General features: G+C 44.5%; 1 protein-coding gene across 1 annotated transcript in view; it reads right to left on the reverse strand.

Moving 5' to 3' along the window:
* LOC137333943 (FYVE, RhoGEF and PH domain-containing protein 5-like) overlaps positions 1 to 14,440 on the reverse strand; it is a 329,534-nt gene that overhangs the window by 49,321 nt on the left and 265,773 nt on the right. The window contains 1 exon segment of the mRNA XM_067998296.1: positions 14,310 to 14,378. Within this exon segment, the coding sequence (XP_067854397.1) occupies positions 14,310 to 14,378 (69 nt within the window).

Here is a 14,440-nt window from a genome sequence, read left to right on the forward strand (position 1 = left end):
GGGGGAAATTATAATGGGGAACAAAGAAATGGCAGAACAATTAAATACATACTTTGGTTCTGTCTTCACAAAGGAGGACACAAATAACCTCCCGGGAATGTCGGGGAACCAAGGGTCTAGTGAGAAGGAGGAACCGAAGGAAACATGTATTAGTTAAAAAAAATAGTGCTAGGGAAATTAATGGGGCTAAAGGCTGACAAATCCCCAGGGCCTGATAATCTACATCCCAGAGTACTAAAGGAAGTGGCCCTGGAAATAGTGGATGCATTGGTGATCATCTTCCAAAATTCCATAGACTCTGGAACAGTTCCTACAGATTGGAGGGTGGCAAATGTAACCCCACTATTTAAAAAAGGATGGAGAGAAAAAACAGGGAATTACAGACCAGTTAGCCTAACATCAGTAGTGGGGAAAATGCTAGAGTCTATTATAACAGATGTGATAACAGAACACTTGGAGGGCATTAATGGGATTGGACAAAGTCAGCATGGGTTTATGAAAGGGAAATCATGTTTAACAAATCTACTGGAGTTTTGGCTGTAACTAGTAGAATAGATAGGGGAAAACCAGTGGATGTGGTGTATTTGGATTTTCAGAAGGCTTTTGATAAGGTCCCACACAAGAGGTTAGTGTGCAAAATTAAAGCACATGTGAGCTGTGAGGAGGATGCAAAGAGGCTCCAATGTGATTTAGACAAGTTGGGTGAGTGAGCAAGAACATGGCAGATGCAGTATAACGTGGATAAATGTGAGGTTATCCACTTTGGTTGTAAAAACAGAGAGGCAGATTATTATTTGAATGGTGATAGATTGGGAAAAGGGGAGGTGCAACGAGACCTGGGTGTCCTTGTACACCAGTCGCTGAAAGCGAGCATTCAGGTGCAAAAAGCATTTAGGAAGGCGAATGTTTTGTTGGCCTTCATTGCAAGAGGATTTGAGTACAGGAGCAGGGATGTCTTACTGCAGTTATACAGGGCCTTGGTGAGACCACATCTGGAATATTGTGTGCAGTTTTGGTCTCCTAATCTGAGGAAGGATGTCCTTGCCATGGAGGGAGTGCAATGAAGGTTTACCAGACTGATTCCTGGGATGGCAGGACTGATGTATGAGGAGAGATTGGGTTGACTAGGCCTATATTCACTAGAGTTTAGAAGAATGAGAGGTGATCTCATCGAAACATGTAAAATTCTAACAGGACTAGACAGACTAGATGCAGGGAGGATGTTCCCGATGGCTGGAGAGTCCAGAACCAGGGGTCACAGTCTCAGGATACGGGGTATGCCATTTAGAACCGAGATGAGGAGAAATTTCTTCACTCAGAGGGTGGTGAACCTGTGGAATTCTCTATCACAGAAGGCAGTGGAGGCCAAGTCATTAGATGTATTCAAGAAGGAGATCGATATATTTCTTAATGCTAAAGGGATCAAGGGATATGGGGAAAAAGCGGGAACAGGGTACTGAGTTAGATGATCAGCCATGATCACTTTGAATGGCGAAGCAGGCCCGAAGGGCCGAATGGCCTACTCTTGCTCCTATTTTCTATATTTCTATGAAATAAGAGGGGCAAAGAGAGAGTATGAGAATAGACTGGCAGCAAACATAAAAGGGAATCTAAATGTCTTCTATAGGCATTTAAATAGTAAACGGGTAGTAAGAGGAGGGGTGGGGCCGATTAGGGACCAAAAAGGAGATCTACACATGGAGGCAGAGGGGATGGCCGAGGTACTAAATGAGTACTTTGCATGTCTTTACCAAGGAACAAGATGCTGCCAGGGTCACAGTAAAAGAGGAGGTAGTTGAGATACTGGATGGGATAAAAATTGATAAAGAGGTACTAGAAAGGCTGGCTGTACTCAAAGTAGATAAGTCACCCGGTCTGGATGGGATTCATCCTAGGTTGCTGAGGGAAGTAAGGGTGGAAATTGCGGAGGTCCTGGCCATAATCTTCCACTCATCCGTAGATATGGGGGCGGTGTCAGAGGACTGGAGAATTGCAAATGTTACACCCTTGTTCAAAAAAGGGTGTAAGGATAAACCCAGCAACTACAGGCCAGTCAGTTTAACCTCGGTGGTGGGGAAACTTTTGGAAAAGATAATCTGGGACAGAATTATCAGTCACTTGGACAAGTGTGGATTAATAAAGGAAAACCAGCACGGATTTGTTCAAGGCAAATCGAATTTAACTAACTTGATTGAGTTTTTTGATGAGGTAACAGAGAGGGTAGATGAGGGCAATGCAGTTGATGTGGTGTGTATGGACTTTCAAAAGGCGTTTGATAAAGTGCCATATAATAGGCTTGTCAGCAAAATTGAAGCCCATGGAATAAAAGGGGCAGTGGCAGCATGGATACTAAATTGGCTAAGTGACAGGAAACAGAGTTGTGGTGAACGGTTGTTTTTCGGACTAGAGGGAGGTGTACAGTGGTGTTTCCCATGACTTGGACTCGGGTGTGCAGGGCACAATTTCAAAATTTGCAGATGATGCAAAACTTGGGAGTGTAGTGAACACTGAGGAGGATAGTGATAGACTTCAAGAGGACATAGACAGGCTGATGGAATGGGTGGACATGTGGCAGATGAAATTTAACGCAGAGAAGTGCAAAGTGATACATTTTGGCAGGAAGAACGAGGGGAGGCAATATAAACTAAAGGATATAATTCTAAAGGGGGTACAGGAACAGAGAGACCTGGGGGTATATGTGCACAAATCATTGAAGGTGGCAGGGTAGGTTGAGAAAGTGGTTAAAAAAGCATACGGGATCCTGGGCTTTATAAATAGAGGCCTAGAGTACAAAAGCAAGGAAGTCATGATGAGCCTTTATAAAACACTGGTTCTGCCACAACTTGAGTATTCTGGGCGCCGCACTTTAGGAAGAATGTGAAAGCCTTAGAGAGGGTGCAGAAAAGATTTAAGAACTTAAGAAATAGGAGCAGGAGTAGGCCATACAGCCTCTCGAGCCTGCTCCGCCATTCAATCAGATCATGACTGACCTTCGACCTCAGCTCCACTTTCCCGCCCGATCCCCATATCCCTTGATTCCAAAAATCTGTCTATTTCAGCCTTGAATATATTCAATGACTCAGCATCCACAGCCCTCTGGGGTAGAGAATTCCAAAGATTCACAACCCTCTGAGTGAAGAAATTCCTCATCATCTCGGTCTTAAATGGCCGGCCCCTTATCGTGCGACTATGCCCCCTAGTTCTAGACTCTCTAGCCGGGGAAACAACTTCTCAGCATTTACCCTGTCAAGCCACCTCAGAATCTTATATGTTTCAATGAGATCACCTCACATTCTTCTAAACTCCAGAGAGTATAGGCCCATTCTACTCAATCTCTCATCATAGGACAATCCTCTCATTGTAGGAATCAATCTAGTGAACCTTTGCTGCACCGCCTCTAAGGCAAGTATATCCTTCCTTATATAAGGAGACCAAAACTGTACGCAGTACTCCAAGAGAGGTCTCACTAAAGCCGTGTACAATTGTAGCAAGACTTCCTTACTCTTGTGCTCCAACCCTCTTGCAATAAAGGCCAACATGCCATTTGCCTTCCTAATTGCTTGCTGTACCTGCATGCTAACTTTGTGTTTCTTGCATGAGGACACCCAAGTCTCTCTGGACACCAACATTTAATAGTTTCTCACCATTTAAAAAATATTCCATTTTTCTATTCTTCCTACCAAAGTGAATAACCTCACATTTCCCCACATTATACCCCATCTGCCACCTTCTTGTCCACTCAATTAACCTGTCTATATCCCTTTGCAGACTCTTTGTGTCCTCCTCACTGCTTACTTTCCCACCTGGCTTAGTATCATCAGCAAACTTGGATACATTACACTCAGTCCCTTCATCTAAGTCATTAATATAGATTGTAAATAGCTGAGGCCCAAGCACCGATCCTTGCGGCACCCCGCTAGTTACAGCCTGCCAACCTGAAAATGACCCGTTTATCCCCACTCTCTGTTTTCTGTCCGTTAACCAATCTTCTGTCCATGCTAATATATTACCCCCAACCCCATGAGCCCTTACCTTGTGTAACAACTTTTTATGTGGCACCTTATCGAATGCCTTTTCAAATTCCAAATATACTACATCCACTGGTTCCCCTTTATCTACCCTGCTAGTTACATCCTCAAAAAACTCTAATAGATTTGTCAAACACGATTTCCCTTTCATAAAACCATGTTGACTCTGCCTAATCATATTATGATTTTCTAAGTACCCTGTTACCACTTCCTTAACAATGGATTCCAGCATTTTCCCGACGACCGATGTCAGGCTAACCGGTCTGTAGTTTCCTGTTTTCTCTCTCCCTCCTTTCTTGAATAGCGGGGTTACATTTGCCACCTTCCAATCCGCTCGGACCGTTCTAGAATCTAGAGAATTTTGGAAGATCACAACCAATGCATCCACTGTCTCTGCAGCCACCTCTTTTAGAACCCTAGGATGTGGGCGATCAGGTCCTGGGGATTTGGTGGCTTTTCGTCCCATTAGTTTGTCCAGTACTTTTTCTCTAATGATATCAATTGTTTTAAGTTCCTCACTCTTATTTACCCCTTGGTTCCCCACTATTTTTGGTGTGCTTTTTGTGTCTTCTCCTGTGAAGACAGATACAAAATATTTGTTTAACGTTTCTATCATTTCCTGATTCCCCATTATAATTTCTCATGTCTCAGCCTCTAAGGGACCAATGTTTACTTTTGCTACTCTCTTCCTTTTTACATACTTGTAGAAGCTCTTACAATCCGTTTTTATATTTCTTGCTAGTTTACTTTCATATTCTATTTTCTCCCTTTTTATCAATTTTTTGGTCGTCCTTTGCTGGTTTCTAAAACTCTCCCAATCCCCAGGCTTATTATCTTCTTGGCAACATTATAGGCCTCTTCTTTCAATCTAATACTCTCCTTAACTTACTAGAATGGTTCCAGGGATGAGGGACTTCAGTTATGTGGATAGACTGGAGAAGCTGGAGTTGTTCTCCTTAGAGCAGAGAAGGTTGAGAGGAGATTTGATAAAATCATGAAAGGTTTAGATAAAGTAAATAAAGGGAAACTGTTCCCATTGGTGGAAGGGTCGAGTACCAGAGGACACAGGTTTAAGGTGATTGGCAAAAGAACCAAAGGCGACATGAGGAAAACCTTTTTTTACACAGTGAGTGGTTGGGATCTGGAATGCGCTGCCTGAAAGGGTGGTGGAGGCAGATTCAATCATGGCTTTCAAAGAGGAATTGGATAAATACTTGAAGGGAAAAAAATTGGAGGGCTACAGGGAAAGAGCCGGGGGAATGGACTAACTGGATTTCTCTTACAAAGTGCCGGTACGGGCTGAATGGGCTGAATGGCCTCCTTCTGTGCTGTAACGATTCTATGAAACCAGAGAGTGGACCAGGGACTGGGAACCAAAGAGTGTGAATATTGTCCAGGAGAGTGGACCAGGGACTGGGAACCAGGGAGTGGGAACATTGTCCAGGAGAGGGAGACCATAGAATCATAGAATCTTACAGCACAGAAAGAGGCCATTTGGCCCTTTGAAAGAGTTGTCCAATTTAGTCCCACACCCCAGCTTTTCCCCAAAACCCTGCAAATTAATCCTCTTCAAGTACATGTCAAATTGCCTTTTGAAAGTTCCAATGGAATCTGCGTCCATCAACCTGTCAGCTGGTGCGTTCCAGATCTTAACAATGCCTCGTGTGAAAAAATTTCTCCTCATTTCCCCTCTAGTTCTTTTGCCAATTATTTTAAATCTATGACCTCTGGTTACCGACCCACTTGGCAGAGGAAACAGTTTCTCCCTATTTGTCCTATCAAAACCCTTCATTATTCTGAATGCCTCTATCAAATCTCCCCTTAACCTTCTCTGCTCTGAGGAGAACAATCCCAGCTTCTCCAATCTCCACATAACTGAAGTCCCTCATCCTTGGTAAATCTCCTCTGTACCCTCTCTAAGGCCTTGATATCCTTCCTAAAGTGTGGAGTCCAGAATTGAACACAACTGAGGCCTATCCAGTGATTTGTAAAGGTTTAGCACGATTTCCTTCTTTTGTATTCAGTGCCCCTATTTACAAAGCTAAGTATCCCATACACTTTCTAAACTGTCTTATTAACATTCCCTGCCACCTTCAAAGATTTGTAAATATGCTCGCCCAGGTCCCTCTGCTCGTGCACCCCTTCAAAATAGTACCGTTTAGATTATACTGCCTCTCCGTGTTCCTCCCAAAGTGCATCACTTCACACTTATCTGCATTAAATCGCATCTAACATGTGTCTGTCTCTGTCCTCCTGAAGTCTATTACTGTCCTTCTCACTACTTACTACCTTGCCAAGTTTTGTATCATCCAAAAACTTTGAAATTGTACTCCCTATACCCAAGTCCAGGTCATTTAAATACAATAAGAAAAGCAATGGTCCTAATACTGACCCCTCAGAGACCCCACTGCATACTTCTCTCCAATCAGAAAAACATCTGTTCACCATTACTCTCCACCTCCTATCTCTTAGCCAATTATATACCTTAGTTACCACCATCCCATGTGCTTCTAGTCTCCGAATAAGTCTATTATGTGGTACTTTATCGGATGCTTTTTGAAAGTCCATATACACAAAATCTGCACGACCCTCATCAACCCTCTCCGTTACTGCATAAAAGAACTCAGTCAGGTTAGTCAGACATTATTTCCTTTAACAAATCCTTGCTGGCCGTCCCTTATTAACCCATGCTTCTCCAAGTGAGAATTAATTTTGTCCTTGAACAGGGATGTAACATTTGCAATCCTCCAGTCCTCTGGCACCACTCTCATATCCAAGGAGGATTGAAAGATTGTGGTCAGAGCTTCTGCTGTCTCCACCCCAGCTTCCCTCAGTAACCGAGGATGCATCCCATCTCTACCAGGTGACTTGTTAACTTTGAGTGATGCCAACCTTTTTAGCACCTCCTTTCTATCTATTTTGATCCTATCCAATATCTCTATTCCCTCCTCCTCGACTGCGACATTAATTTCATCCTCTTCTTTTGTGAAGACAGATGCAAAGTCCTCATTCAGTACCTCAGCCGTGTCCTCTGCCTCCACAAGATTTCCTTCTTTGTCCCTAATTGGCCCCACCATTACTTTAATTGTCCTTTTACTTTTTATATGTTTATAAAAGATTTTTGGGTTCCCTTTTATGTTACCCGCTAATGGGTACGGTCGCATAGTGGTTATGTTACTGGACTAGTAATCCAGAGGCATCGACTAATAATCCATAGACATGAGTTCAAATCCCTCCACGGCAACTGGGGAATTTAAATTCAATCAAATAAAATCTGGAATAAAAAAACTAGTATTACTAATGATGGCCACAAAACTGCAATCTGTCATATTGATTGTCGTAAAAACCCATCTGGTTCACAAATGTCCTTTAGGGAAGGAAGCCTGCCGTCCTTACCCGGTCTGGCCTATATGTGACTCCAGACCCACAGCAATGTGGTTGATTCTTAATTGCCCTCTGAAATGGCCTAGCAAGCCACTCAGTTGTAAAATCTCGCTAAAAAAAGTCACAATAAGAATAAAACCGGACGGACCACCCGGCATCGGACCACTAGGCACCGGACACGTCAAAGGTAAACTAAGCCCAGTCGACCCTGCAAAGTCCTTCTCACTAACACCTAGGGACTTGTGCCAAAATTGGGAGAGCTGTCCCACAGACTAGTCAAGCAACAGCCTGACATAGCCATACTCACAGAATCATATCTTTCAGCCAACGTGCCAGACTCTTCCATCACCATCCCTGGGTATGACCTGTCCCACTGGCAGAACGGACCCACCAGAGGTGGCGGTACAGTGATATACAGTCAGGAGGGAGTGGCCCTGGGAGTCCTCAACATTGACTCTGGACCCCATGAAATCTCATGGCATCAGGTCAAACATGGGCAAGGAAACCTCCTGCTGATAACCACCTACCGCCCTCCCACAGCTGATGAATCAGTCCTCCTCCATGTTGAACACCACTTGGAGGAAGCACTGAGGGTAGCAAGGGCACAGAATGTACTCTGGGTGGGGGACTTCAACGTCCATCACCAAGAGTGGCTCAGTAGCAGCAATACTGACAAAGCTGGCCGAGTCCTGAAGGACATAGCTGCCAGACTGGGCCCGTGACAGGTGGTGAGCGAACCAACACGAGGGAAAAATCTACTTGACCTCGTCCTCACCAATCTACCTGTTGCAGATGCATCTGTCCATGGCAGTATTGATAGGAGTGACCACCGCACAGTCCTCGTGGAGATGAAGTCCCGTCTTCGCACTGAGGACACCATCCAACGTGTTGTGTGGCACTCTTGGTGATGGACATTGAAGTCCCCCACCCAGAGTACATTTTGTGCCCTTGTTACCCTCAGTGCTTCCTCCACGTGGTGTTTAACATGGAGGAGGACTGATCCATCAGCTGAGGGAGGGCGGTAGTTGGTAATCAGCAGGAGGTTTCCTTGCCCATGTTTGACCTGATGCCATGAGACTTCATGGGGTCCAGAGTCAATGTTGAGGACTCCCAGGGCCACTCCCTCCTGACTGTATATCACTGTACTGCCACCTCTGGTGGGTCTGAACATACCCAGGGATGGTGATGGAAGAGTCTGGGACGTTGGCTGAAAGGTATGATTCTGTGAGTATGGCTATGTCAGGCTGTTGCTTGACTAGTCTGTGGGACAGCTCTCCCAATTTTGGCACAAGTCCCCAGATGTTAGTGAGGAGGACTTTGCAGGGTCGACTGGACTTGGTTTGCCATTGTCATGTCTGGTGCCTAGTGGTCTGATGCCGGGTGGTCCTTATTGTGACTTTCTGTCGCGAGATTGTATGACTGAGTGTCTTGCTAGGCCATTTCAGAGGGCGATTAAGAATCAACCACATTGCTGTGGGTCTGGAGTCACATATAGGCTGGACTGGGTAAGGACAGCAGGTTTCCTTCCCTAAAGGGCATTAGTGAACCAGATGGGTTTTTATGACAATCTGGTAGTTTCATGGTCACCATTACTGATACTAGTTTTTGATTCCAGATTTTTATTTAACTGAATTTAAATTCCCCAGCTGCCGTGGTGGGATTTGAACTCATGTCGCTGGATTATTGGTCCAGGTCTCTGGATTACTAGTCTAGTAACATAACCACTATGCTGGTATGTTGGTCTGACAGGTATGATTCTGTGAGTATGGCTATGTCAGGCTGTTGCTTGTCTAGTCTGTGGGACAGCTCTCCCAATTTGGCACAAGTCCCCAGATGTTTCCTTTGTACCTATATACCTTTCCATTTGACGTAACCTGGATGGAGCTCCCGACAACTGCTTGAAGATGTGCAATTCTGACCCTGCTCCTATGATTCAGGTTTATCGGACAATATCAGTAAACTGCCAGGGTCGATTCCACCTTGGGAGGAAGTGCAGGGGGGGCAGGGTGGGCAGGAGGGGCATCGGAAACATAGTATCAGGATTAGGCCATTTGGCCTCTCGAGCCTGTTCCGCCATTCAATGAGATCATGGCTAATCTGTGACCTCACTCCATATACCCGCCTTAGCCCCATATCCCTTAATACCTTTGGTGAACAAAAATCTATCAATCTCAGATTTAAAATTAACAATTGAGCTAGTATCAACTGCCATTTGCAGAAGAGAGTTCCAAACTTCTACCACCCTTTGTGTGTAGAAGTATTTCTTAACTTCACTCCTGAAAGTCCTGGCTCTAATTTTTAGGCTATGTCCCCTAGTCCTAGACCCAACCAGCGGAAATAGTTTCTCTCTATCTACCCTATCAGTTCCCCTCAATATCTTGAAAACTTCGATCAAATCATCCCTTAATTTTCTAAATTCCAGGGAATACAACCCTAGTTTGTGTAATCTCTCCTCATAATTTAACCCTTGGAGTCCAGGTATCATTCTAATAAATCTACATTACACTCCCTCGAAGGCCAGTATATCCTTCCTAAGGTGCGGTGCCCAGAACTGCTCACAGACTTCAGGTGTGGTCTAACCAGGGTTTTGTTTAGCTGCAGCATAACTTCTGCCCCCTTGTATTCTAGTCCTCTAGATATAAAGGACAGCATTCCATCAGCTTTTCTGATTATTTTCTGTACCTGTCCATGACATTTTAATGATCTATGTACATGGACCTCTAAGTCCCTTTGGACCTTCACTGTTTCAAGCTTTTCACCATTTAGAAAGTACTCTGATCTTATCCTTTTTAGGTCCAAAGTGGATGACCTCACACTTGTCTACATTGAAATCCATTTGTCACCGTTTTGCCCATTCACCTAATCTATTAATATCTCTCTGTAATTTTATGCTTCCATCTACACAGCTTACAACGCTGCCTATCTTTGTGTCATTGGCAGACTTGGATATATGGCTCTCTATCCCATCATCTAAATCATTAATAAATACAGTGCATAATTGAGGCCCCAACACAGATCCCTGCAAGACACCACTAGTCACATCCTGCCAATGTGAGTACCTGCCCATTATCCCGACTCTCTGTCTCCTGCCGCTCAGCCAATCAGGTCAATAATTTGCTTCAACTTTAGCTAGAATCATAGAAAGGTTACAGCAGAGAAGGAGGCCATTCGGCCCATCGAGCTTGTTCGGCTCTTTGTAAGAGCAATCCAGTTAGTCCCATTCCCCCACTCTTTCGCCATAGCCCTGCAAATTTTTTCTCTTCAAATATTTATCCAATTCCCTTTTGAAAGCCATGATTGAATCTGCCTCCTCCATCCTTTCAGGCAGTGCCTAATCACTCGCTGCATAAAAAAGTTTCACCTCATGTCACCTTTGGTTCTTTTGCCAATCACCTTAAACCTGTGTCCTCTGGTTCTCGACCCTTCCGCCAATGGGAACAGTTTCTCTTTATTTACTTTATCTAAACCTTCATGATTTTGAATACCTCTATCAAATCTCCTCTCAATGTTCTCTGCTCCATGCAGAAAAATCCCAGCTTCTCCAGTCTATCCACGTAACTAAAGTCCCTCATCCCTGGAATCATTCTAGTAAATCCATTCTGCACCCTCTCTAAGGCGTTCACATCCTTCCTAAAGTGCGGTGCCCCAGAACTGGACACAATACTCCAGTTGTGGTCGAACCAGTGTTTTATAAAGGTTCAACGTAACTTCCTTGCTTTTGTACTCCATGCCTCTATTTATAAAGCCCAGGATCTCATATCTTTTTTTTAAACCGCTTTCTCAACCTGTCCTGCCACCTTCAAAGATATATGCACTTATACCCCCAGATCTCTCTGTTCCTGCATCCCTTTAGAATTGTGCCCTCTAGTTTATATTGCCTCTCCTCATTCTTCCTACCAAAACATATCACTTCGCACTTCTCTGCGTTAAATTTCATCTGCCAGGTGTCCGCCCATGCCACCAGCCTGTCTATATCCTCTTGAAGTCTATCACTATCCTCCTCACTGTTTACTACACTTCCAAGTTTTGTGTCATCTGCAAATTTAGAAATTGTGCCCTGTACACCCAAGTCCAAGTCATTAATATATATCAAGAAAAGCAGTGGTCCCAGCACCGACCCCTGGGGAACACCACTGTACACCTCCCTCCAGTCCGAAAAACAACCGTTCACCACTACTCTCTTTTTCCTGTCACTTAGCCAATTTTGTATCCATGCTGTCACTGCCTCTTTTATTCCATGGGCTTAAATTTTGATGACAAGCCTGTTACGTGGCATTTCATCAAACGCCTTTTGATAATCCATAGACACCACATCAACCACATTGCCCTCATCAACCCCCTCTGTTACCTCATCAAAAAACTCAATCAAGTTCGTTAAACATGATTTGCCTTTAACAAATCCATGCTGGCTTTCCCTATTCAATCTACACTCTTCCAAGTGATTATTGATTCTGTCCCGGATTATCATTTCTAAAAGCTTTCCCCACCACCAAGGATAAACTGACTGGCCCATAGTTGCTGGGTTTATCCTTAAACCTTTTTTGAACAAGGGTGTAACATTTGCAATTCTCCAGTCCTCTGGCACCAGCTCTGTATCTAAGGAGGATTAGAAGATTATGACCAGTACCTCTGCAATTTCCACCCATACTTCCCTCAGCAACCTACAAAGCTAACAGTCTCTTTATCAAATACCTTCTGGAAGTCCACATAAACAACATCTATAGACATTCCCCTTCCCACTACTTTAGTCACCTCTTCAAAAAATCAAATCAGTTCCCTCAGGCATGACCTCCCCTTTACAAACCCACGCTGGCTCTCTCTGATCAGCTGAAAATGTTCAAGGTGTTCAGTCACTCTATCCTTAATTATAGACTCTAGTAATTTCCCGACAACAGATGTTAGGCTAATTGGTCTATAATTCCCTTGTTTCCCTCTCTCCCTTTTTTAAATAGCGGAGTGACATGTGCAATTTTCCAATCTAAAGGAATGGTTTCTGAATCGAGAGAACTTTGGAAGATTATAGTTAGGGCATCTGCAATGTTCTCACTTACTTCCTTTAAAACCCTGGGATGGAAACCATCTGGTCCTGGGGATTTGTCACTCTTTAGTGCCATTATTTTCATTACTGTTAATTTGCTTTTGTTAATTATGGTGAGTCCCCATCCCCAATGCAACATTAGTTTCCTTGGGCTGTCCGGCAGGCTATCCTCTTCCTCTACTGTAAATACTGACACACAGTAATTATTTAACATGTCCGCCATTTCCTTATTTTCATTTACAATCTCACCATTATCAGTTTTTAAGGGGCCCACATTGCTCTTGACCACCCTCTTTTTCCTAATATAATTGTAAACATTTTTTCTGTTGATTTTGATATCCCTTGCAATTCTTTTCATACTCCCTTTTTGTAGCTCTTACTATCTGTTTTGTCACCCTTTGCTGTTCTTTGTATCTCTCCCAGTCGCCAGGATCTGTGTTATTTTTTGCATTTTTGTATGCTTTTTCTTTTAGTTTTATGTTGTCCCTTACCTCTTTTGTCGTCCTTGGCTGTTTTATTTGGAAAATGGAGCTCTTTCTTCCTAGGAGTATAAACTGGTTCTGTATCACGTTAAATTCTTTTTGAACACCTCCCACTGATCTTCTGTCATTTTACCCATTAACAGATTTGCCCAGTTTACTGTGGACAGTCTCTGTTTAATCCTGTTGGAGTCGGCCTTACCTAAATTTAGAATCTCAGCTGTTACGGGTTTCTCTCTTTCAAACATAACGTTGAACTTGATCATATTATGATCACTATTAGATAAATGTTCACACACCGTTAGGCTGTTAACTAAATCTGGCTCATTACTCATTATTAAATCTAATATGGCCTGCCCCCTTGTTGGTTCTTGCACATATTGTTGCAGAAAACTGTCCTGAACACACAAGAAATTCGATACCTTTCTGATATGAGCTCGTCTGCTTATCCCAATCTATAGTAAGTTAAAATTCCCCATTAAAACCACTCCGCCTTTGTGACATGCTTGTCTAATCTCTGCATTTATACATTCTGCCACTTCACAGCTGCTCCAGGGGGCCTATACACAACTCCCACCACAGTCTTAAATCCTTTTCTATTTGTTAATTCTACCCATAAAGTCTCCACTGCCTGCTTACCTCTCATTATATCCTCTCTTATCATTGAAGTAATTTCATCCTTAATCACTAAGGATCACTGGGGGGATCAGGGGAGGCAGGGCCAGGGGGACTGGGGGGATCAGGGGAGGCAGGGCCAGGGGGACTGAGGGGATCAGGGGGGGCAGGGCCAGGGGACCTGGGGGGATCAGGGAAAACAGGGCCAGGGGGACTGGGGGATCAGGGGAGGCAGGGCCTGGGGGATCAGGGGAGGCAGGGCCAGGGGGACTGGGGGGATCAGGGGGCAGGGCCAGGGGGACTGGGGGGATCAGGGGAGGCAGGGCCAGGGGGACTGGGGGATCAGGGGAGGCAGGGCCAGGGGGACTGGGGGATCAGGGGAGGCAGGGCCAGGGGGACTGGGGGATCAGGGGAGGCAGGGCCAGGGGGACTGGGGGATCAGGGGAGGCAGGGCCAGGGGGACTGGGGGATCAGGGGAGGCAGGGCCAGGGGGACTGGGGGATCAGGGGAGGCAGGGCCAGGGGGACTGGGGGGGCCGAGGTTCCTGCTGCTAACCTCGGGAAGCTGTGCGGGATCTCTCTAACACTGCTATCTAAAGAGCTTCATTAATGCTTCTCTCACAACCAGGGGCTCCTGGCCTGGACAGGCACCATCAGCTCACTACACAGAATGGTGTGAATATTCACCTCAAACTGGAATAAAGTTAACACCCTGCAAGCGATTCAGGCCAGTCAACCAGATAAAAATAATCCAAAACTGAATTACCAAGAAACAGTATCGAGGCTGCAGTGTTCCCTCAGTCACCCTCAGCAGAGCTCCTTCCTTGATTAGCATCTATTGGGACAAAGAGATTAGTGAATGGATCCTGCAGGTTTAACATAAGAACATAAGAAATA

The sequence above is a fragment of the Heptranchias perlo genome, chromosome 17 (genome assembly GCF_035084215.1).
Source record: "Heptranchias perlo isolate sHepPer1 chromosome 17, sHepPer1.hap1, whole genome shotgun sequence".
Taxonomy (NCBI): Eukaryota; Metazoa; Chordata; class Chondrichthyes; order Hexanchiformes; family Hexanchidae; genus Heptranchias; species Heptranchias perlo.